Here is a 25,768-nt window from a genome sequence, read left to right on the forward strand (position 1 = left end):
CAAGGTATTTTTAAATTATAAAAATAGGGAAGAAATAAGAAAAAGAGGCAAACAAGGAACATGGGGAGAAGTAAACATAAGAAAAAAACGGAATAAGAGACAAAAATAACTAAAAAAAATAATAATTTCTTTTTATCTTTTCATTTAATATTTTTTTTTTTTGTTGAGTTTTACTTTTACCTTTTTCTATTCTTTTTTGACCCCTTTTTCTTCGAATTCGTAAGAATTTTGTTGCCCCTCCTTTTAAAAATAATAATGTTCATTTTGGTCACGTAAGCCTACGTATTTTGACTTCTTCCGTTGTGCTTTTTGCTCTCATTTTCAGTGATCGAACAGGACAGTCTCACTCTTTTATTCTGTGGGCTACAATTGGCTCCCGGGTCGTGATCCATGATGTCGAATGAAAACAATAATCAATTTTGTAAACAAGTTTATTATATTTACAAAATAAACAATTATTTCAGCATCTTTCTTAGCTCTTTCCCCACATCTAATAAATTTAGTGTTGCTTATTATAGGATAACGTTTTGACGTTGTCATCTGCTATCAGTGACCGAGATGATCCAGATTAGAGCCGAAATGGGTAAGACGAGACTGGTCCAACAGAAAAAAAAACAGTTAAAAAAAAACCCCATATTTTTTTTCCTCTACAGCAATTGTGATACGGCGAACACAATTTGAAATGCTCAAAAACCGGACATCTACGGAGGAAACGTACAAGTTGACATGTATGTGACAGGTAAATGTTGTTGCATGCTTTATTAATATGTATTCATCTATCAACTCTGAAGAGCGGGACCTCAGCATTGACATGCAGCGTCTTGTGACAACACTGATATTGTGATTTTGCAGTGGACCCAAACCCAGGCACAGGGAAAAGACAAGGTGCTCAAAAACAGATGGCATTTAATAACAAAATCCCCAACAAAGTAACATACAAACGGTAAAAACTGTCAAACCAAAAACAAACCTTAGAAAGCAGAAGGTACTGGAAAAAAAATGATTATCTTCAAAATTGATGATGGGGATCTTGACGGTGGAAAATGAATACAAAAAATAAGATCACCCTAACAAAAGGCTCGGTTTAGAGTGTCCCTATGAAGGGTCAGACTAATTAGAGACTGGTGTGGGGTGTTTGGACACACCTGTCCCTATTACAAACTGATAAGGCACCCTCAGGTTGACAGAGGCGCGCTAGACCCCAAGAACTGATACGGGGGAAAACTATCTTGTTCTGAAATAATGAAAACTCACAGATCATTTCATTTCACAAAAAAAAAAACATAAAAGGCCGCTCCATTCAGAACGGAGCGTGGAAAAGGACATGGAATAAATGCTGGTTGAAGCGCTCCGGAATTTCAGCCATAGAGAGCACGTCGTCGGTCATGAGGTAAGCAATCGGGCCCACGCGGGTCCACACGCACCTTTCGCAGAGCGCCCCCTCTTGGGACCGGCCGGTCGTCTGCATTAAATAGAAATACCATCTCAAAACAAATTTTACTCGGGATCCTTTTTGAACATCCTCACATAGGTCAACTTTCTCTTGCACATCATGAAAGCAGCGCCAGGCGTGAGACAGTTAGGACAGGCGGAAAGTAGACACGGCGGAGTCTCTCCTGCTTTCAGCGGTGCGGGCACCATCACCGACTTCAAGAAGTATTCCTGTTGACAAAACAAGAAAGAACAGGGTTCCTACAGCTTAAGGCAAGTTACAGTCAAGACTTTTTAATGCTTTTTGAAATCAAATTTAATACCATATGGAATAAAAAGCAATTGAAACAAACAAAACCAAATAAACATCAATTTGAGGCAATATAAAACAAATATTTATTTTTTAAATCCGGTTTTGGTCCAGTTGTAAACTTTCCGTGTAAAAAACAGCACTTTCTTAGGTTTTAGACCTTGAAAACAATCATTAAAAAGGATGTTTGCAGTACATCATAGATCCTCAATCAAAAATGATTTTTTTTTTACTAACTCTTTTTAGTTTAAACAAATATAAATCTTATGTGTTAACATTTTCAAGACTTTCTTAAATTGGATTCCAGGCATTCTGATTCCAAATAAGGATTTATTTTTAGAATAATGTATTTAATTCTATTCTATAAAAAATTATATTCTATTCTTAATGCCTTCTAAGACTTTTCAAGGATCCGCAGGAACCCTGCAAGAAGGTAACCAATTTGATTATTTGAATCCAGCAGGTAATGTTCTCTTACACCAGTTTGGGTGATAATGCGGCGGATGCTCTTTGTGATGATTAGTGTTGTTTTGGCACGTGTCACGGCCACGTAGAGCAGGTTCCACTCATCATCGGGGATTCGGGCTGAGAATTAAATAAACAAGATCTTGTGTTACAATTAAGAATCAACTGATATTCAGCCCAGTTCGAAAATTGGTGCCGATATCCATCTTATTGACAGTTATCAGTATTTTTTTCACTGTGGGGTTCTCTACCTCAGAGAATTATTGAAAACATTTTTTATCTTGAGTTACAATTAAAGATCAACCAAGAATCAGCCTGGGTTGATAATCGGTGCAGATAACTCAACATATTTGAATATCAGTCTCAGCTTTTTAATCGTGGAAAAACTACCTTAGAATATAAAAAGAATGAAAAAATCCTGAAGTACAATCAAAGATTGCCCGATTATCAACCCAGGTTGATAAACGGCGCCTAGATACAACTAATTGGTAGATATCAGCTTTTCCATCTAAGGCGGGCATATCAAAAATAAGGCTCGCAGGACCGGCCTGCTGGATGATTTAATGCGCCATAAACCTCAGAGTACAGTGCGTCAAAAAAAGCTAATCTCTACATTTCTATTGAGTTATTATTTGTAAAGAAAATTGAAAACAAATGCTGGCTCTGGCCGCTAGAGGACAGTAAAGGGCATAATCTCCGTTTTAGTATGCACAGCCTAGTAGTTTGATGTAGTGAAATCTTATTGCCCATGCAGTTCTAAAATTTTTATTTTGTATGCTATTCAATTCAAACCAGTCTGACAGTTATATTTTTTCATACCTTACACTTGAGCTTGTATACAATGGTGCAGATGCAAAACTGCATTCACTCAATTGTAAAAATCCAGTTAACACATCCAATGCCAAACCTAAAAGTCGTTTATTCCCCCATTATTTCTGAATAAAAGTGTTCTGCTTAGGAAAAAATCCCTTGGCATTCATGAATATGAAATGTAGGGTAAGCTACTAAAGTAGTCTGAATGATAAAGCAGAAGACTGAAAAACTACGTAAGTTTGAAATTTTAAGTTGACAATCTTGAACTGTTCCAGCCCGCCTCAGAACAGAAAGTCTTGATCCAGCCCTAGAGCCAAACTGAGCTGGACATCCCTGATTAAGGGAATAGAACTCAAATAATTAGAAAAAAAAAGCGAATAGGACCTTCACTTCCAATTACAGAATGACCAGTAGTAAAGTAAGCTACTTTTAGTTATTGTGTATTTCCCAGACTCCCATGTTACAAATTAACTTGCTATAAAATTCACACGTTTTTATATTAAACTCTTGCCAACACTACCTCATACGAATATAATGGTACTCATGTCTATGTTCTTGCACATGTCGACTGCACTTTGTTTACTGCTCACCTTGCACAATGTCTGACCATTTATTTTTTCTGCACTATGATGACTATGTTTGCACCAAGGCACATGCTATTTTTTTGCACTATGATGACTTTTGCACCAAATGCAATATTGCACAACCCTTACGATACCAATGGTATCCCGATAACACTGTATGTAACATCCCACATGCCGACATTTCTTGTGTAAATACCATGTAAATTATAACTATAGCCTTATCCCCCTTGTTTTATAACCTTATCTTCTCTGTTCCTTTATCTTCTTGGCTCATACCTCACTGTGAATGTGTAAAACTGGAGTGTCATGCCCAATTTCGTTGTCACAATATGTTAACCCATTTTGTAACAATGACAATAGTATATTCTATTCTATTCTATTTTAATACACAAGTAATCATTCAGACACACACGCGCACACACACACATTTATAGTCTCATTCAAAGTTCCACGCATTTAAGTATTTTTCCATTGTATGTAATGTAATGCGCATGCGTGACTTTTCAATGAATACGCACTACTGAACCGGAAGTGGTCAGAAAGATCCGGACAGCCAGAGGTGCCACGTTGTATTCGCTGACGGGTCATTCTCCTTCTGCAGTAGTCCCTCCAAACTGTATTTCCTGCGTTTGCCTGTTTTCTTTGGTCAACCGAATGGGCCAAGTCTAATATTTTATTTTTGGACTTGACATTTATTGGTGCCGAAAATCCCGGCAGGTTTTTTTTCTGGGTGGATGGCCGCAGATTGAGGACGCACACGCAGCCCGATTGGAGACACACAAAGGAAAAAAAGATGGCTGCGCCTCCATGTTAAGGGAGACGGACCTCCTCATCCGACCCCGGCCGTCAGCCCAGACTACACCTCTCACCGTACCAGGCTGGCCTCTGCATTCAGTTATAGTGCATTTATCGATATGAAAGTAGAAGAACACTAAGAGAAGGTCTCATATTGGCAGATACAAGAATCAGGTGGGGAATTCCAGCTCAGGGAATTTAAAAAAATAAAATGAAACTGGAGGTTACAATTACAGATTGACCGATAATCAGCCTTATGATACAATATGTACCGATATTGAATATAAGCAGATATCAGTATGTTACTTTTAATTAATATGACGGCCAATCAGTATTAAAAACTGCTCAATTTTGTGCGGTGCGTTCATAGACCACAAAAGCAGTTGGAACTCTTACACATGTGGGGAAAAAAGCCTCTATTTTTGTTACTTCAGTTTCGTTTGAGATTCTTGATTTCAGATTTGCACAAAATAAAACTTTTCAAAAAGGTTCTATCTATCAATCTACCTTGGTCATATACCTAAAGAGGGGTGACCGACAGCAAGACACACACATACAATAACAAAGGAAATAAAAGGGAAATAAATAGCAAAAAAACCACACAAAATTTTTGGGACCATGGCCAACCCAATAGCCCAAACACCCAAACAAGTTAGGCACCTCAGCACCCAAGTTGGTCATGCTTTCGTCCCTCCAGATGGAATGGGACACCAGAGAGCGGCCATGTCACTCGGGTCAGGGAGACACAACACACTCTTTTGTTCAACAGCAGGGCCCGACAGCTTTCACTGGTTTACCCCTGCCGCATCATACGGGTGCCCAGCCCATCCTTAAGAACGCGTCCACAATCCCACTATCCTTTCACATCACCTCTCAACTCCTTTCTATCACCAACAAGAGCTCTAGCTTCGATTATATTTAGACCTTTTTCCTGCAGTGCACTCATAACACCATCCATCCACGTCAATCGCGGCCTTCCTCTTGGTCTCCTTCCATTGACTTGCTCTGTAGATCCTCTTCAACATTCGCTCCTCATCCATCCTCTCCATGTGTCCAAACCAACCGAGTATTCTCTTATCAACACGCTTGCTCAGTTCCACGACTACTCCAGTTCTGTCTCTCACAATTTCATTTCTCAAAAAGGTTCTACTTGATAAAATGACAGTATCACTCCCTACACTGCGAGCATGGTCCTTTTTTTAAATTAAAACTTTCTATCCAGCTACCTGCCCTCCTGTGAGGAGTTTGCATGTTCTCCCCGTGCTTGGATGTGTTTCCTCCGGGCACTCCGGTTTCCTCCCACATTCCAAAAACATGCACGTCAGGTAAATTGGCCAGTCCAAATTGCCTCAGGTGTGACTGAGCGAGTGAGTTGTCTGTCTCTGTGTGCCCTGCGACTGGCTGGCAACCAGTTCAGGGTGTCCACTGCCCGGAGATAGCTGGGATGGGCTCCAGCACACCCGCGACCCTACCGAGGATAAGCGGTGCAGATAATGGATGGATATTTCTATAGTTTTAAATTAAAAGGAAAAAAACCTAACCATTGCTTTAGGTTAATCAAATCTAAAATATTGGTATCTACATGCTGTCAAGTGATGGGTTTTCTATGCCAGTATTTTTCACCACAATGTAATAAATGGTAAATGGTCTGCATTCATAGAGCACTTTTGAAGTCAATGAAGACCTCCCAAAGCGCTTTACAATGTGCTTCACACTTTCCCATTCACACACACACTCACACACCAATAGGGAGTCAGCCATGCAAGGCACCTACCTGCTTATTGGTTATTAATATCAACTTAAAGTATCGGTTTTCCGTCTCCCTGGCCACAAATACATACAGCCCTCCAAAACCGATAATTTGTTATTCAAATTTCAACTCACATCTTTGAAATAAAATCGACCAAGCGATGGTCAGATGCAAAAATTTTCAAATATTGAAAACAGAAGCAAAAACTTACAAAATCCAAAGTCAGTGTAGTAGTGGATTTTGTGCCTTGAGCTTGGAACGTTGACAAAGTCGTCACCAACCATCACAATGTCAAATTCCAGACCTTTAGCTTTATGGACCGTACAGAGTATGAAGTCTTGGAAAAAAAGAACAAAAATATTAACACCATGTATTACGGCGCATCTAAAAACACCAATTCGGCCAGAAATTTGCGCCTTGTGTGCCTTAAATACCGCCGAGTATGGCGGACAAGATTGGAAATACATACAGTAATCACTGGTATGCGTTAACATTCAAGGTTTTCCGATACTATAACACAATTGAGCTATGATTGTTCAACGATTGATTGGGAGAGCCGCCCCTTTACCACTAGACACCAGTGGTACAAATGACAAACGACAGGGTAGACCACGGCTCGGGAACCTATGGCTCTCTTCATTAGTTCAAAATTCTCAGAGATAACATGCGCAATTATTTATTGTCATTTTTAATACGGAGCCATTAGTCGCACGTGCAAAGCCGTGACAATACTGGATGCTCAAAGTGTTCGGTCCAGGCTATATAAGACAGTTTACAGTCATGGTGTCACACCGACAAACACCGTTTTGGCTTTAAATTGCGAAATAATCCTTTATATGGACGCTCATGAAACAATTTATGTTCATTGTTGAGACACTTTATGATGAAAAGCCACAAAATAAACTTTAAACTTAAAATACCCAAGGGTCTCGCAAAGCACCTAGAGGGTTTGGGTTTCTGGTTTGAAGTATTTTATGACATTTTTACAAAAGAACTTTGCTCGCACTTCGTTTTGAAATCATTATTGAGGACAAAAATGACAGTCAAAATGAGCCTCAACCCTCTTAAGTGACTGCGGTATATTGATATAGTACACAGGCTCTGGCATTAAATTATTTCCTAAATTTTATAAAATCATCAAACATCACACAGTGAGATAAAATGTGCTGAGGAATTTGTCTTTAGAGCGGGTTTGGCAGCTTTTTTGTCATGGTGCGGCTCTCTTCCCCCCCCAAAATCCAAACATTTTTGCTATTATAGCTCTTTGGGTCAAAAATTGTCCTTTTTTTTTTTTACTTTTATTGTCATTCTTTGTAACCATGCACACAGAACGAAATGTCGATACACCTGACCCGTACAGTTAAACTGTAGCCGAGCCGATGCAGCCGCAGCCAAACAGTGCGCCGCCATTTTAGACCCAACTGCTGTATTGGGAGTGATTAGGTGACCAAACCACCCAATTCCAACCCTTAATGCCAAGCACCAAGCAGGTAGGCAATGAGTACCAATGTTGTAAGTCTTAGGTATGACTCGGCCGAGGCATGAACCAGCGACCTCCCAGTCTCGGAGCGGGCGCCCTACCATCTAGGCTACCGAGCTGGTATGACCACTGCATTAGAGCTTATCTCATTGTCATGCTATTTTTAGTCCAGGTGCCAGAGGAACACTGGTTTCCATAGTGCATTCTGACAGATTAAAATGTCTCTCCACTTCTTCACCAATAAATGTTTGAGAATGGGGAAACAGAAAGTCTTTCAAAAAATACTACACAAGTTATTTTACATACGTATCAGTGTTCCCTCTAAGCTGCGCGCGTGCGCAATTGCGCACTGCTCGCACATTCTCAGCGCACAAGAAAATCTAGCCAGCGCACAAAAATGAGGGCTCAAAATGACTAAGAAGCAACTTAAGTCAAAGTTACAGTACATGAAGGTAAAAATACACGGGTTCCCCTGACGTTGTGTCCTAAATGCATGTATTTTGAAGTCAAGTCGAAGTAGAACGAGGTTGAGTAAAGTTAGTAGAGTTTGTCAAGGACCGGCTTCTTTGGCTCGGCTCACTAAAAGGAACCGGCTCTTTCGGGTCCTAAACGGCTCTTTGGGTTGTTTTTTCTTCTTTAATCCCAACATGACCAAATATTATGTAAAATTATGCACAAAATGACTTAAATGAATGGGGGAATAGAACAAAAAAGAAAAAAATATCAAAATGAAAAATTAGTGAAAAGCTGAGAAAAAAGGAAACAAAAGGAAGAGAAAAAAGAAGGAAAAATTTAGAAAAAAAGCCAGAAAAAAATGTAGGAAAAAAGTAAATAGAGAACAAAAAGAAAAAAGTAACAGCTCGGAAAAAATAAACACAATGAGATTTTTTTTAAAGGAATTTAAAAAAAACACAGAAAAAGGAAGAAAAAGATTGTTGCATTCAAATAATTTCCAATTTTATCAAGTGAATCTTGTTGCAAACATTGTACTTCCACTAAAAAATGTGATTAAGTACAGTTCTGTATCTTAAAACCGACTAAATAAGCCCCCAAAAATGTTAATATTATGCGACAAAATATGTCAGGAAATAAAAAGAAATGGATATCTTGTGAAAGAATTGTAAGAACAAACAACGTTTGTAGGCCGTACAACCTTTGCAATAGTACATGAGTCAATTAATTCAAGAGAAAAATAATTTTGCATTGCCGGAAACTCAGCAAAATGTAACTTGATGTCAAGTTTTGGACGTGTTTGATAATTAATTATCTTGCCACACTTGGGATTATGGTTGCTCACTGTTGTTTCAAGCGTTGCTCACCGAATTTGTGTGAACGCTCAGACCCGTGGAAAATTAGAGGGAAGATTGATACGTATGTGTGTGTGTGTATATATATCATCTCATTAGCTGCACCGCTTATCCTCAGTAGGGTCGTGGGGGTGCTGTAGCCCATCCCAGCAATCATCGGGCGCTGGGCAGGGGACACCCTGAACTGGTTGCCAGCCAATCGCAGGGCACACAGGGACAGACAACTCGCTCGCTCATTCACACCTAGGGACAATTTGGACCGGCCAATCCACCTGAAATACATGTCTTTGGAATGTGGGAGGAAACCGGAGTGCCCGGAGGAAACCCACGCAAGCACGGGAGAACATACAAACTCCGCACAGGTAGGCCGGTAGCTGGATTTGAACCCACACAGGAGGTTCCCAAGACCTTAGAACTGTGCCGCACAGGCGCCAACCACTGTGCCGCCCTGTGTGTGTATATATATATATATATATATATATATATACAGGACTGTCTCAGAAAATTAGAATATTGTGATAAAGTTCTTTATTTTCTGTAATGCAATTAAAAAAACAAATGTCATACATTCTGGATTTATTACACATCAACTGAACTATTTCAAGCATTTTATTATTTGAATATTGCTGATTTTTGCTTACAGCTGAAAAAAAACTCAAAAATCCTATCTCAAAATATTAGAATACTTCCTCAGACCAAGTAATAAAATAATTTTATAACAGCAAAACTAAATCAAACATTTAAAAATGTCCATTGATGCACTCAGTACTTGTTTGGGAATCCTTTTGCACGGATTACGGCATCAATCCGGCGTGGCATGGAGGCAATCAGCCTGTGGCATTGCTGAGGTGTTATTGATGCCCAGGATGCTTCGATAGCGGCCTTCAAGCTCATTTGCATTTTTAGGTCTGGTGTCTTTCATCTTCTTCTTAACTATACCCCACAAATTCTCGATGGGGTTCAGGTCAGGGGAATTAGCAGGCCAATCAAGGACAGTGATGCCATGGTCAGTGCACCAGTTACTGGTGGTTTTGGCACTGTGGGCAGGTGCCAGATCATGCTGGAAAATGAAATCCTCATCTCCATAGAGCTTTTCAGCAGATGGAAGAATGTAGTGCTCTAAAATCTCTTGGTACACAGTTGCATTTACTCTGGACTTGATGAAACACAGTGGACCAACACCAGCAGCTGACATGGCTCCCCAAACCATTGCTGACTGTAGGAACTTCACACTGGATTTCAAGCAACTTGGATTTTGCTCCTCTCCAGCCTTTCTCCAGACTCTGGCGCCTTGACTTCCAAATGAAATGCAAAACTTGCTTTCGTCTGAAAAGAGGACTTTGGACCACTCTGCAACTGTCCAGTGCTTCTTCTCCATAGCCCAAGTCAGACGCTTCTTCCGTTGTCTTGAGTTCAGAAGTGGCTTGACCATGGGAATACGGCTATTGTAGCCCATTTCCCGGACACGTCTGTGAACTGTGGCTTTTGATACCTGGACTCCAGCTTCAGCCCACTGTCTTTGAAGCTCCCCCAAATTCTGGAAGCGGCTCTTCTTCACAATTTTGTTAAGGCTGCGGTCATCTCTCTTGGTTGTGCAGCGTTTCCGGCCACATTTTTCCCTTCCAACAGACTTTTTGTGGATATGCTTTGAAACTGCACTCTGTCAAAAGCCTGCTCTTTGAGAAATTTCTTTTTGTGTCTTACCCTCCTGATGGAGGGTATCAATGATGGTCCTCTGGACAGCAGTCAGATCAGCAGTCTTCCCCATACTTGTGATTTAGTTTACTGAACCAAGCTGAGTGTTTTTAAGGCTCAGGAAACCCTCGCAAGGTGTTTCGAGTTAATTAGATGATTCAGGTGATTAGTTGAATAGCCTACTTGTATACTTTTTCATGATATTCTAATATTTTGAGATAGGATTTTGGAGTTGTTTTTTTAATTGCATTACAGAAAATAAAGAACTTTATCACAATATTCTAATTTTCTGAGACAGTCCTGTATATATACTTAGGATTTTTGAGTTTTCTTAAGCTGTAAGCCAAATTCAGCAATATTAAAATAATAAAAGGCTTGAAATAGTTCAATTGATGTGTAATGAATCCAGAATGTATGACATTTGTTTTTTTAATTGCATTACAGAAAATAAAGAACTTTATCACAATATTCTAATTTTCTGAGACAGTCCTGTAATGTTTTTTTAATTGCATTACAGAAAATAAAGAACTTTATCACAATATTCTAATTTTCTGAGACAGTCCAGTATATATACAGGACTGTCTCAGAAAATTAGAATATTGTGATAAAGTTCTTTATTTTCTGTAATGCAATTAAAAAAACAACTCCAAAATCCTATCTCAAAATATTAGAATATCATGAAAAAGTATACAAGTAGGCTATTCAACTAATCACCTGAATCATCTAATTAACTCGAAACACCTTGCGAGGGTTCCCTGAGCCTTAAAAGCACTCAGCTTGGTTCAGTAAACTAAATCACAAGTATGGGGAAGACTGCTGATCTGACTGCTGTCCAGAGGACCATCATTGATACCCTCCATCAGGAGGGTAAGACACAAAAAGAAATTTCTCAAAGAGCAGGCTGTTCACAGAGTGCAGTTTCAAAGCATATCCACAAAAAGTCTGTTGGAAGGGAAAAATGTGGCCGGAAACGCTGCACAACCAAGAGAGATGACCGCAGCTTTAACAAAATTGTGAAGAAGAGCCGCTTCCAGAATTTGAGGGAGCTTCAAAGACAGTGGGCTGAAGCTGGAGTCCAGGTATCAAAAGCCACAGTTCAGACGTGTCCGGGAAATGGGCTACAATAGCCGTATTCCCATGGTCAAGCCACTTCTGAACTCAAGACAACGGAAGAAGCGTCTGACTTGGGCTATGGAGAAGAAGCACTGGACAGTTGCAGTGGTCCAAAGTCCTCTTTTCAGACGAAAGCAAGTTTTGCATTTCATTTGGAAGTCAAGGCGCCAGAGTCTGGAGAAAGGCTGGAGAAGAGCAAAATCCAAGATGCTTGAAATCCAGTGTGAAGTTACCACAGTCAGCAATGGTTTGGGGAGCCATGTCAGCTGCTGGTGTTGGTCCACTGTGTTTCATCAAGTCCAGAGTAAATGCAACTGTGTACCAAGAGATTTTAGAGCACTACATGCTTCCATCTGCTGAAAAGCTCTATGGAGATGAGTATTTCATTTTCCAGCATGATCTGGCACCTGCCCACAGTGCCAAAACCACCAGTACTGGTGCACTGACCATGGCATCACTGTCCTTGATTGGCCTGCTAATTCCCCTGACCTGAACCCCATCGAGAATTTGTGGGGTATAGTTAAGAAGAAGATGAAAGACACCAGACCTACAAATGCAAATGAGCTGAAGGCCGCTATCGAAGCATCCTGGGCATCAACAACACCTCAGCAATGCCACAGGCTGATTGCCTCCATGCCACGCCGGATTGATGCAGTAATCCGTGCAAAAGGATTCCCAACCAAGTACTGAGTGCATCAATGGACATTTTCAAATGTTTGATTTAGTTTTGCTGTTATAAAATTATTTTTTTTACTTGGTCTGAGGAAGTATTCTAATATTTTGAGATAGGATTTTTGAGTTTTTTTCAGCTGTAAGCCAAAATCAGCAATATTCAAATCATAAAAGGCTTGAAATAGTTCAGTTGATGTGTAATGAATCCAGAATGTATGACATTTTTGTTTTTTTAATTGCATTACAGAAAATAAAGAACTTTATCACAATATTCTAATTTTCTGAGACAGTCCAGTATATATATATATATATATATATATATATACATATATATACATATTGAACCGAGAGGTTATTGATGCAAAGGTAAAGAAGTGGAGAGTCAGTTTAACTGTTCAGAATGCACTATGCAAATCAGTGTTGCTAGCACCATGAGTAAATAGTCAGATAATGGTTGGAATGGCATGTGTTTTCTCTGCTTTTATTTTTCAGATATTAAAGACTTCAGTTTGCTGCTACCTCATTTAACCTCACTTCCTGGTTTGACCCATTAATCACCACTGCCTGCCTATACCTGTAACCAATGAGCTTTTTGGTATACTGTAATGGCTTCCTGTATTAGGTTGTTCACTCTCTTCTCTTTTGTTCACTCCTCTCTTTTGTCGACTTTTTTTTCAGCCATCAGATACACAAATCAGTAGAGTGGGTACGGCCAGCTCAGGCCCTGGGGTAGATTAGATGGATACTACTACACATACATACTTTAGGATTTACTTTGTTATTCACACCAGGTTAGATGGTGTATGGCCACCCTTGCACTGTTTTTGGATTAGAACAGTATAGTTTGCAACTTTCTGTTACTGGGGGAAATCAGTTAGGTGGTTTGGCAGATTCCCTTCTCAAGCATTTTATCAAGTTATCTTTTATGGCATACTTACGCTAGTTCCCAGGCCTGGTTCTGAGTTTTGTATAAGTTCTGTTACTCAACCTATTTTGTTGCACAATTTTGTTTGACTCCATTCCTTGCTCCGGCGCACTTAGACTCCCATTTTTCTGTTTTGAGTTATTTCTGTTACACTTTATTTTAAACCTGGTAAACTGTCGGCATCTTTACTACTGCTACTCGGGTCTGGTTCCGACGCGTATTAAGGCATAGGAAGATTTCTCAACCGTACACAAGGTAGCTATGACTGTAGTCCCAATTTCATGCGCCCTATAGTACAGTCAACCTATGTATAACAAAATATATATGAACATTGTTTTCAGGCTGCCTCTTATAATATGCTGTTCCTTACAGTGCAGAAAATATGGTACGTTTTCCTCCCCCCAACAATTCTAAAAAATTCACACCTGCTTTTTTAGCATTTTCCTCCGACTGCCTCCTGAGGCGCATGACCAGATCGGGTATTCGACTTTTGAATTTGGCTACGATGGTGAGCTTGGCTTCCAGGTCACGGTCCGGGGTGTTCAGGGCGTAGTTCTTGAGGGCATCTACAGACTTTTGATTCAATTTGGCAAATGATGCGATGAGTCGGTCCTTGATTACTGAAACGGAGAATGGTGGTCATGGCAAAATGATTCTTGGAGAAAATCAAATATTTGAGCCTTACATTTGTGGTTATCTTTGCCCTTCATGAGGTACCAAATGTCCTCGATCTTGTTCAGACCGATTTTTTGCAAGCCCTGTGAAGTTTCAAAAATATTACGTTGCTTCATATAGCCCCAAATAAGGTCTGTCACATTCAGAATGTTCATCCAGAATGGTTGAATTTTGTAAATATTATTATGCAGTAGACCTCCGGATATGACGACTTCGCCTAATGTTTTCACTTTGCAGTGTAGAATAAGATGATTTTTCACCATCTCTTTACGGCATTTTCCTCTTTATATGACATGAACAACTATTATTTGCGTGCATTAAGTATGTGTAAAATTCAAACTTTGCAGTGTCTAAGGTTCTAGCAGGCCAGTCTGCTCGTATAAAATGCTGGTCTACGACTGGTTTGCGTCAAATCATCATGAAACGCCGGAATGCTATCGGCTGAACCAACTCCCACAATTCCTTTCTCCTTATTCAAGTTCAGAATTGCACGTACTTAGTAAAGTCTTTGCGATTCAGCAATATAATTGATGCGTCACAACATTAAGGGAAAACAGATCCTTTTGGCTGAACTACCTCCCACAATGCCATTCTGTTCCTTCATTCAGTTCAGAATCTCGTTCGGTATGCAATACAAGACTGTATTTTAATACTGTATTTATTCGCTAAGGATCCCAAGACTTACAGCGATGCTAAAGGAGAAACAACAAAAAAAAAGATAATCACGGAAAAGAACCATGAAATTAGCAAAAACACTAAAAGGGCACAAAAATAACTACACTTGCTAAATCGCATGGCCCTAACCAATCGACAATCACGGCTATTATTAAAAATAAGGAAACAATTAAAGCAAGGAAATATTCTAAGGGCGAACCTCGGAAGTTTTAATTTTTTGTCTCCCCCCATGCTCCCACCCGCTTTTCCACTCGACAAGCTCAAGTCATGTCACACAAAAGGTAAACACAATTTAATTTATTCCGTTACACGTGTACAGAGACACCTTGGTATTTTGTACTTCGGTTATTGCTGGTTCACTGTATTGTGCCCGTCATTCTGATTGGCTAAACAAAGGAAGAAGCTTTCCATCGCAAAAAAAGTTCGACCTCTCCACCCGCTAAACCTGCTCAGGGGCCATATGCGGCTCTTTGGCGCGTTTAGTGGCTCCCTGGCACTGTAAAAGAAGGTTTGATGATGAAAAGATATATGGTTTTTGTAGGACACAACCATAAATTAAATGCAGTTTTCCATCATCTTCACATAATGTATCATGTGAAGTGGACCAGGTCCCTAATTCATAAAGTTTTCCAATAGAATTGCAAAATTATTTTTGAAACTATACTTTGACAGTACAGAAGTTGTTTAAAAAAAGTTGAAAATGTATATAACTTTTGTTGAGTAAACAAATACTTGAGCCTGTAAATTGCGTTTGTTTAATTTAAAAAAAAAACAGGTTTCTACCTTGTGGATGTTCACTTATCACGGAGGTTCTCCCCCCACCCCCCATTAACCATAATAATTAAGGGATTATTGCATATTTACAATGTTATTTAATAATATAAACATCGAGACCGGGTGGAAACATTTGTTGGCCTAGAGAGGGAATCGTGCCACCAGGCTGCACTTGCCCAGGACACACCACAGAAATGGGGCCCCTACGATCCTAGTGGTTAACGGATCCACTCACCCACCCATAACACATACATAGTACTCACTATATTTCATTGAATATTTTTATCTGGAGTATTGTGGTTTTGGAATACATTAGCTAATTGCTATAGGTTTCTATATCCCGTTATATGGCAAATTGAACCACAAAATAATTAACACAAAAGGTAGAAAGGAGACTCTTTTGCCAATAAGAATGCAGAACACCATGCACAATGCAATCCAGTGATACACTGGGAAAAGTGAGAGTTCACTCTAATGCAATTAAAGACGAGACTCACGCCCACAAAGTGGATGCTGCACTCTTTGTTCATTTCGATCAGCCGAACAGCTTCCTTGAAGAGGCCGTAATTGCACCTGAACAAGAGGGCCGTATTTCCCTTGCTAGGGCTCTTGCCAGAAGAAACATCCTGTTGAGCCTGGCTTGATTTTTCATCAAATACACCACCTAGCACACATGTGTCAAACTTATTTTTAGCTCAGGGGCCACATGGTAAAAAAAAACATTCTCACTGGAGCTGGGCTATTAAATTAAATGGCATTAAAAAGTGTGCCTTAGGTGAAGGGCTGGGAGGCTTTTCGGAATTAAATCATGACTCAGAGTTGAAATATTTGTTTAGAAAACAATGAGATGTTTTGTTCCTGAATATTTTTTCCTTTACTAAGATTTAATCTCTTGTATTGCTTACCAATTGTGGATGTTGAAAAAAGCAAAGCAAAATTTAAAATCACTCATGCAAACTGCGAAGTGACAAAATAGCATACAAACACGAATTTAAATGATTAATAAAGTTATTTAAAAGTCTTTCTGCTTTTTATTTTTATATTTCTATGAATATGTTTGCCATGTCTATAATTGAAAGGAGCTAAAGCTTCTTTAAATATTTGCAAAGACATCCAGGTGCTATTTTTTTTATTTTTATACCTCCTCAAACAACACGCATGCGACTTTCATTTAAGATAAAATAACATCCTGATGGGTTTCCTAAATGTTCTTTGATTGAGGGTTCATAAACAATTTTAATGGCCAAATTCAAGTACTTTTTAAAGACTTTCAAAGCCAATTTTCCAATTCCTCCAGTACCATTAAATAAAAAATTCCAATGTGAATCAATCGATAGCACTGTTGTTTAAGGTCACTGAGTGCTGCCTATAGGAAAAAGAACCAGAAAATTTGACAAATCCTAAGCCAATTATTAAACCTGCAGCTATCATTCGTTGAATGGGGCATTGAAAATGAAACTGAGTTTATGTGCCCCATTTTCATTCTTGTTTTCTGCCTCTCTATTAAGTTGTATCAAATTTTATTGTTCCTTTTCTTTTTGACTGCACTGGATGACTATGTAGAGGAAAAAATGTCAATTCTTCTTAAGTTTAACTTATGTTTGAACTAAGGTGTGTCAATGTCATTTATAAGCAGCATTGTTTTATTATTCTTCATTTGATGCGTGGTCTATCGAGTCAGAGTGCCGAGAAACATGCCAACAATTTCAAGCATTTACAAGCACTGCACGCATAATTCAAGCCATTTTCAAACCTAAAAACTTAGCATTAAAATTCAAGCATTTTCAAGGATTTCAAAGAACCCTGTTAATGGTAGTCAGCAAATACAGTTACAGCGGCGCCTTGATTTGGCAACATGCAGTGGAGATATTAAAAACATAGTCATAGTTTGACGCGATACAGCTCATTCTTCTCTTGTTCTCGCAGGCCACATAAAATGATGTGGCGGGACACATTTTACCAAAGGGCCATGCATTTGACACTTGTGCAGATAAAAAAAAAACATTAAACATGCAGTATACAAGAGAGAAAAAGTGATGTTTACCTTTCTGCCTGCCTCCGACTAAAATTTTATGGACTCCCTTGCATACTGTGAGAATGCTGGCCCCAACGTAGGCAATTTCAGCACCAAAGCGAAAACTCTGCGTACAAAAAAAGCCTTAGATATTTAGTAACGTTCATCTAACTGGCCAAGTGGTAGGTAACCCAAAATGTTGAAAGAGGCAAATTGCACCAAAAAAAAACAAACAAATTTGTCAGGAACGCCAACAACTAAAGGGCTTTTATGAACCTCATAAAGTATGTAATGCATGATTTATGTATCTATATTAGCTATGTTAGCCTACTATCAAAATGACTAGTTTGGATGCAGCCCATCCTCTGGATAATGAATCAGAACGTGATTTTTCTGTTGTAGGATACCGCCTCAAGATTAACTTCATTACAATATTAATGTAAATGGTCTGCATTTATTCAAGTCAATGACCTCCCAAAGCGCTTTACAATGTGCTTCACACTTCCACATTCACACACACACTCACACACTAATAGCGACCATGCAGCCATGGAAGGTGCCGACCTGCTTATTGGAGGCATTAGGGATTCAGTGTCTTGCCCAAGGACACTTTGACATATAACACGGAGGAGCCGGGAATCGAACCTGCGATCTCTTGATCCCAAGACGAGCACTCTACCTCCTAAGCTAATGCCGCCCTATTGAATTATAAGTATGTCTCATTGCTTTGAAAAATTAAAGAAATGCAACAAAGAAACACCTTACATCACAGGAAACATCAATGGGAATTGAGTATTATTGCACAGAATGATATACTGTTTGGTGATGTTGCTTGCCATTTTAATGGCTTTTTCCTTCACTGTCTCAGTGAAGAGCGGCATGTCTTCTGCATTGTTTCACTTTTGTTCTTGATGTCTGCAAATAGGAGTTCTGTTATTGATTGAATAACTCCTTTGTGAAGTCACCACCAGTGAATGGTTTTCTCCGCTTTTTTATCTCCTGGGTTGCAACAAAACTTGCGGCAGTAGTGTAGTTTGGAGATGCAATCCACTTCTTTAAATCTATATTTGTGCTTATTTAATTTCTCCACAAGGGATGCAATCACACTTTTTCTCTCACTTCCAACTGGGTACTCTGCCGGAAAATGCATAACATGCTTTCCCAGGAAAGTTCTTTCTAGGCGCCTTGCATGGCTGACTCCCTATTGGTGTGCGAGTGTGTGTGTGATCGGTAAGTGTGAAGCACATTGTAAAGCGCTTTGGGAGGTCTTCATTGACTTAGAAAGTGCTATATAAATGCAGACCATTTACCATTTACATTAACTTTTTTTACTTTATAACTTCTCTTTACAGAGCAAGCATTCAGGCAATCCATCCGCAATAGCAATGAATGCAAATAATCGGGTCTTTGAAACGTTGAATCCCATGTTCTCCTTATTTATATTTCTCTTTGGGGTCCATTTGTTGAAAACAGCCACCTGCCTTGCCAGGTGATGCTTCCCTTTTAAAAGGGGCGAAGCTTGGGCCACCGAGCTCAGGGCAGTGGAGACAGAAAGAAAAGAGGAGGAGCAATAAGTTCAGCTCGGAGCTTGTGAACTTGTACCAGCACCTTGTTGAAACGTGATATCTATTCCATATATTTTTATACAACTGGAAACGTTACAAGTGTTTGTGTCATTTTTATTCTCTTACACAAACAATAAAAATAAAAATATATTCTCTTCCCCAATCTTTTTCAATGTATAAAAACTTTTGGAAAAACGCCAACCACTGCGTGTTGCCAACCACTGTTTCATCTTCCGCATGCTGAGATTTTTAAGGTTTTCCTTGCACTCATGTAGGTAGGTTTCAGATTATGGGATGGTGTAATGGTAGTCTGTGAATGTAAATCGTCTGCATTTATACAGCGCTTTTCAAGTCAATGAAGACCTCCCAAAGCCCTCTATAATGTGCTTCACACTTTTTCCCTTTTTACACACTAACTAACCGATAGCAGCCCTTTGAGTTTTTTTTCTCATTAAGAGCTATACAAATGACTTTACTATTTCTCTTTTCTCTTGTTTGTTCTTTCTTTCTTTTACTTTTTCTTTGCTTTCTCCTATTGCCTTGACATCCTGACATTACATCCGATTTGATCAATATGAAATAATCAAACCTGTGTTAGGTAGAAGATATGTGTGTGCTCTACCGCCTGCAAAGCATTGATGGCCCCTTTAAAGGTGTAAATCTGTTGGTGGGGATCCCCAACCAGGATTTTGCCACACCTCTGCATCAACAGCACGTCCATGACAGCTAAAAAAGTTAGAAGGAAGCTATAATCAGAAATAAAAAGGTGAAAATGATTGTGTGAGATAGAGGCACACACTCGGGGTGCAGTCCTGGGCTTCGTCGATGAGGATGACGTCGTATTGATCGGAGAGGCGAACATTTTGCTTTTGGAGCTGCCATAACTTCAGGTAACCTGGAGAAGAAAATACGGATTTGTGCTAGAATAAGCAAAGGTTGGTCATATATTCAGGAGGAACATTTTTTTTTTTACTGGTACCCAAAACAGTCAGCTTCTGGAAACCAGTAGAGATTACTGGTAACTTTTTTTTAATCAGTTATTGCTTATAGGGAAAGTTTGTTCAAGATTTGAGAAGTTCTAGATGCGAGCTTGATCCTGGAACAAATCAATTTCGTATCTAGAGTGGCTACTGTACCCATATTAGAGATCGACACCAGATTCGTTTTAAGGTATTGGTCATCACAACACAGGATTATGTTAGAATCAATGACCCCTTTAAAAGGCGATTTAGATATAAATAAGCGGCTGAGTAGTTAGCACCTCCGCGGCACGGTTCTGAGGTCATGGGATCAAATCCAGCTACCGGCCTTCCTGTGCGGGGTTTGCATGTTCTCCCGGGCACTCCAGATTCCTCCCACATTCCCAAAACACGCATATCAGGTTTATTTGCCGGTCCAAATTGTCCCTAGGTGTGAATGAGCGAGTGAGTTGTCTGACTGTGTGCCCTGTGATTGGCTGGCAACCAGTTCAGACTGTTCCCTGCCCACTGCCCAAAGACAGCTGGGATGGGGTGCAGCCCCCCGCGACCCTCCCTATTGTGGATAAGTGTTGCAGATAATGGATGGATGGATGAATAGAATTAAAAAAAGGATAATTTAACATTTAAATATAATATTAAAATTTAATAGGAAACACATTGCAGTAAATATCTATCTGATCATATAACTAAATCAACAAATCCAATAAATCATTTTAATTCACGAACAATGATTTTTTTTATTCCCTGTTTCAACAGAGTTTTGTAAGGAAATATGTTAAAAATATCATGGACATCATAGCAAGAACCAATAGAGTGTCGTTCGTCATTGCTCGCTGGGCAGAACATGCACCCAAATGTAGACAACAGACAGGATCTGCAATTGTTAACAAAACAATGCTAGGAGAAAAAAAATTCCTCCACCAGATGACCGTGTGAGACAATAAGAACAAAAACCCAAAATAGATTACTTTTGGGGAGTTTTGTTTTCGTTTCTTTATGATGTACAAAGAAGACATTGCTTGTGGTAACAGATTATAACATTTAAATCAAATTTGAGGTCTCCTTTTAATATTTGCTGTCTCTGTTGATTGATTTTAATGTTACTTGATTTACTAGTTTCTATGTAAATTTACAACTAGCTCTGCCTACAAGTAGTCGCCCCTTGATGTATAGCCGGCTGACGGCTTGATGTTGTCAAAATTTTTTCTTTAAGAAAATACTTATATTTCTTTTGTTGGCCAATTTTGAAACTCGGGTTCTTTTCGCCTTCCAACAAATTCCTTGAGCCTTTGGACGATTGGAAATCTTGGTGATCCGAGTGGCGAGATACCAGCAAGGATCCGATTAATCAAAGAGCTCTGCATTGAGGTTGCGGTAAAAATTGGATTATTCCTTTGATTTTGACTGTGAACTCATAAACTTTGAGAAACCAGCGATACCCATGAGTTTGGAATTTCAAAAATAGGAAAAACAGTGGTATTTCGTTTTTTGTTTTTTTTTTGCTCATTTCATGAACCTTCTTGTCATTCATTTAATTTGTCATTCAAATTTAAAGTGCATAGGTGTGTGCCTTAAAATTCTGAACACAAGTTCGATTGAAATTGATTCTAAATCAGTGCACATAAATGTACATTTTGCGACAAATAATAAGTTATTAACCGAAATTAGAGTAGATGACCGGTCATTTAACTGAAATAGAAATAAAGCAGGGTTACTAAACCTAGCTCAAACAGTCCTATGATTTCTCATCTAATACCTTAAACCATAAACGGGAGTTCTTTTACTGATGTCTTCTACATTGTTCATTAAATTGATGGCTTTTGTTCAAATTAATTTTGACTCTGGATTTTTCTCTATTGATTTTACCACTCAGCAAACCGAGAACTTAACGTAATCCAATAGCTTCCGTCTGCCTAACAGCACAGGTACTACATATCCTTCATGTGACATTTGCTAGCAAGATAATTAACGTATATCCAATAAATTTTCATCCTTACAGTTGTAAAGTACCAATTAACTGCAATCGGATATTAAAGCCCCAGTGTGTAATATTTGACCACTAGATGGCACTGCATTGTCTAATGCGAACGAAAACCTATAAAGCGTGAAACCTGAAACAATTTTACATGTTCTCATGATTTGTGGAATAAGATTGGACGTGTACCAAAAGAGCAGGTTGGAGCCTGAGCCCAGCCCCCACATATATTGCTTTTTTGCAGCTCAGATGACATCAGCTTGATCAAGATGTTGTGGTTGTTTGTTTGGCGAGGTTCTGGGCCGAGATATCTTGGCTTTGAAGCAAGATTTAGTGGCGCCAGTCTGCCATCCAATCAGTCATTATCCTCAGCTGTTTTACTGGGTCCATGTTCACATGCCAGGGTCACGCAGACGAGCATACTGTATTCACAGCATTGGCTAAAGATCAAGAATGTCTTTGTCTTCTTGGAAGGCCTGTTCAACAGCTCTAAACACAGAGACTCACCAAACCCCTTGCACCCACTCACTCGGCATCACATTCCAACCACCCACATGGGGATAGGAAAAGGGCTCCTTTACCCTTGTCCTAAATTTGATTTCATACTTGTGTACAGCTTTTGTTCGTTGACCGATCATCTTGGGATGATTGTTAGATGGTGATTGAATATAAAACAGAAAATAAAAATAAATCAGCCTGTAAAAATAAAATATTTACTGACTTACCATCATGAGTCATGAGGTAACCATTTTTGCCTGTCTGATTGGGGTCCTTCATTTTGGTCCAAATTTTCTGTGCATCTTGGACATACAACTATAAATACATAAAAACTTTTGGTATGTCTGTCATTTTCATTTTATCTTCAACTAGCTGACCTTTTGTCCTGCGTTTCTTACCGGTTTTTCATCTCTCTGTACAACCGTCCTGAGGCCCTGAAGACTCACTTGTGCGTCTGGCACATGGCCCACGTTGATGCTGTCATCAGTGGAGGCCATGAAGTTGTTGAGGGTCATAACAACCACTTTGGCTTTGGCAAAGCCGCGTCGGCCTTCGGGCAGGACCATACTGATTGAGAATGAATTCAGGTTAAAGGTGAGCTTCCTTTTATACCTGTGTCAGACAGAAAAAAAGGAGTTAGTATGTGAGCCCACACACGGCTTCTCAAAACGTTTGGTTTTCTCACGTTTTTCCGACATCTCCATAGGCCAGCGAGTGGACCGTTTTGCAGGCCACGTTGATGGGGAAACGTTGCGACGCTTCGCTGGCCACAGATTTGTTGAAGGCCACGTACAGGAAGCGAAGGTGCGGACGCTGCTCCGCGTACTTGATTAGCGTGGTTGTTTTTCCTGTACCTTCAATGTACAATAGTATGGAAAATAATAAAGCCTTGAATATTGATTGAATCATCATCTTACTTTTAAATGTGACTTCAAATCCCATTTATTAACTATCCAGTAAATTTAGGAGGGATTTTCAAAAAAACATAAAAATAAAAGACATTCCAGTAACCTCTTGTTTTTGAAAGGTCTTGCAATATCAAAACCCACAAAGTAAAAACCTATATATATTTATTAAATACTATATCAAATTAAGTCACATTTATTTGTATAGCCCTTAATCACAAGAAGTCTCAAAGGACTGTATAGACTAAAGACTACAGTTAAAACATCTCCTGATGTAAAACCTACATGAGGGCAAGGAAAAACTCAAAAATTCAGTGAGGCAGGCCTCTAAATTTTCACAACTTAACGGAGCAGTTTCTTCGATTGGCAAATACAGTTGAATGGCATCTGCATAATATATAATAATATCCACCTAACAAAAGCATACAAATACTGAAAAGAAGGGGAGCAAGTACTGAGACCTGCTCAGAGATCATATTACAGTATCTAACACAATGGGTCCTGTCTGAGAAGTATGATCTAAAATATGAGAGGACAATTTCAGAGAGAACAATCCATTTTTCCCGCAAATCTAGTAAGATATTGTGGTCCACCATGTCAAAGGCAGCCCGGAGAGCAAGCAGCAGCAGATGAAACCAAAGAAAAAACCCAAGTTACAGGCTCAAGCATTTTTTTAACAAATAAAAGTACAGTACTTTATGAACATGTTTTTACAAATACTGCATGTAATGCACTAAAAGCCTGAAATTATCTCAGGACACTATGTTTTTACTTCACATTATATTTTACCGCCATCATGTGGACGTTATGGAAAACTGCTTTTACCTTTCTTTAGGCAAGGGTCTACAACTCAAAATGTTGAAAGAGTCATATTAAATTGCAGGAGGGAGGACTAGGCGCATGTTGATCATTTGAACCTTGCCTCGTTGTTGCTAAAAAAGTCCCAGCGTGAAATATACGCTAAGGGGGGGGGGGGTTGTCATTTGAAGAAGGCGGACAATTTTTATATTTTATTTTAAATGGTAAATGGTCTGCATATACTGGACTGTCTCAGAAAATTAGAATATTGTGATAAAGTTCTTTATTTTCTGTAATGCAATTTAAAAAACAAATGTCATACATTCTGGATTCATTACACATCAACTGAACTATTTCAAGCCTTTTATTATTTTAATATTGCTGAATTTGGCTTACAGCTTAAGAAAACTCAAAAATCCTATCTCAAAATATTAGAATATCATGAAAAAGTATACAAGTAGGCTATTCAACTAATCACCTGAATCATCTAATTAACTCGAAACACCTTGCGAGGGTTTCCTGAGCCTTAAAAACACTCAGCTTGGTTCAGTAAACTAAATCACAAGTATGGGGAAGACTGCTGATCTGACTGCTGTCCAGAGGACCATCATTGATACCCTCCATCAGGAGGGTAAGACACAAAAAGACATTTCTCAAAGAGCAGGCTGTTCACAGAGTGCAGTTTCAAAGCATATCCACAAAAAGTCTGTTGGAAGGGAAAAATGTGGCCGGAAACGCTGCACAACCAAGAGAGATGACCGCAGCCTTAACAAAATTGTGAAGAAGAGCCGCTTCCAGAATTTGAGGGAGCTTCAAAGACAGTGGGCTGAAGCTGGAGTCCAGGTATCAAAAGCCACAGTTCACAGACGTGTCCGTGAAAATGGGCTACAATAGCCGTATTCCCATGGTCAAGCCACTTCTGAACTCAAGACAACGGAAGAAGCGTCTGACTTGGGCTATGGAGAAGAAGCACTGGACAGTTGCAGAGTGGTCCAAAGTCCTCTTTTCAGACGAAAGCAAGTTTTGCATTTCATTTGGAAGTCAAGGCGCCAGAGTCTGGAGACAGGCTGGAGAAGAGCAAAATCCAAGTTGCTTGAAATCCAGTGTGAAGTTCCCACAGTCAGCAATGGTTTGGGGAGCCATGTCAGCTGCTGGTGTTGGTCCACTGTGTTTCATCAAGTCCAGAGTAAATGCAACTGTGTACCAAGAGATTTTAGAGCACTACATGCTTCCATCTGCTGAAAAGCTCTATGGAGATGAGTATTTCATTTTCCAGCATGATCTGGCACCTGCCCACAGTGCCAAAACCACCAGTAACTGGTGCACTGACCATGGCATCACTGTCCTTGATTGGCCTGCTAATTCCCCTGACCTGAACCCCATCGAGAATTTGTGGGGTATAGTTAAGAAGAAGATGAAAGACACCAGACCTACAAATGCAAATGAGCTGAAGGCCGCTATCGAAGCATCCTGGGCATCAATAACACCTCAGCAATGCCACAGGCTGATTGCCTCCATGCCACGCCGGATTGATGCAGTAATCCGTGCAAAAGGATTCCCAACCAAGTA

The 25,768-nt window shown here is 39.4% G+C and overlaps 1 protein-coding gene and 1 long non-coding RNA gene across 6 annotated transcripts in view; one reads left to right on the forward strand and one right to left on the reverse strand.

Annotated features, from left to right (window-relative positions):
• Positions 1-889: 889 nt before the first annotated feature.
• Positions 890-25,768, reverse strand: part of fbh1 (F-box DNA helicase 1) — a 36,888-nt gene continuing 12,009 nt past the window's right edge. For 2 of the 3 annotated variants that reach the window (XM_088347238.1, XM_088347240.1), the window contains 13 exons: positions 23,182-23,350; positions 22,895-23,108; positions 22,724-22,811; positions 19,843-19,938; positions 19,633-19,769; positions 17,509-17,605; positions 15,962-16,128; positions 14,026-14,098; positions 13,766-13,960; positions 6,360-6,485; positions 2,220-2,326; positions 1,528-1,662; positions 890-1,462 (listed from right to left, as the gene is read on the reverse strand). In XM_088347238.1, coding sequence (XP_088203364.1) covers positions 1,301-1,462; positions 1,528-1,662; positions 2,220-2,326; positions 6,360-6,485; positions 13,766-13,960; positions 14,026-14,098; positions 15,962-16,128; positions 17,509-17,605; positions 19,633-19,769; positions 19,843-19,938; positions 22,724-22,811; positions 22,895-23,108; positions 23,182-23,350 — 1,766 coding nt within the window. In that variant the 3' untranslated portion in view covers positions 890-1,300. The remainder of the gene's footprint in view (positions 1,463-1,527; positions 1,663-2,219; positions 2,327-6,359; positions 6,486-13,765; positions 13,961-14,025; positions 14,099-15,961; positions 16,129-17,508; positions 17,606-19,632; positions 19,770-19,842; positions 19,939-22,723; positions 22,812-22,894; positions 23,109-23,181; positions 23,351-25,768) is intronic. The other variant, XM_088347239.1, reaches the window with a different exon arrangement.
• Positions 1,149-23,401, forward strand: LOC148357355 (uncharacterized). Of its 3 annotated transcripts, XR_015851989.1 has the most exons (5): positions 1,149-1,390; positions 1,532-1,704; positions 4,321-4,572; positions 22,937-23,090; positions 23,203-23,401. It is a non-coding gene; the product is annotated as an uncharacterized LOC148357355 (long non-coding RNA). The 3 variants fall into 3 exon arrangements; XR_015851990.1 differs by lacking the exons at positions 22,937-23,090; positions 23,203-23,401 and adding an exon at positions 12,908-13,428 and having other exon boundaries at positions 1,158-1,390; XR_015851988.1 differs by lacking the exons at positions 22,937-23,090; positions 23,203-23,401 and having other exon boundaries at positions 1,166-1,390; positions 4,321-4,859.

The sequence above is a fragment of the Urocampus carinirostris genome, chromosome 11, assembly GCF_059441175.1.
Source record: "Urocampus carinirostris isolate Australia breed hairy pipefish chromosome 11, RoL_Ucar_1.0, whole genome shotgun sequence".
NCBI classification, from domain to species: Eukaryota; Metazoa; Chordata; class Actinopteri; order Syngnathiformes; family Syngnathidae; genus Urocampus; species Urocampus carinirostris.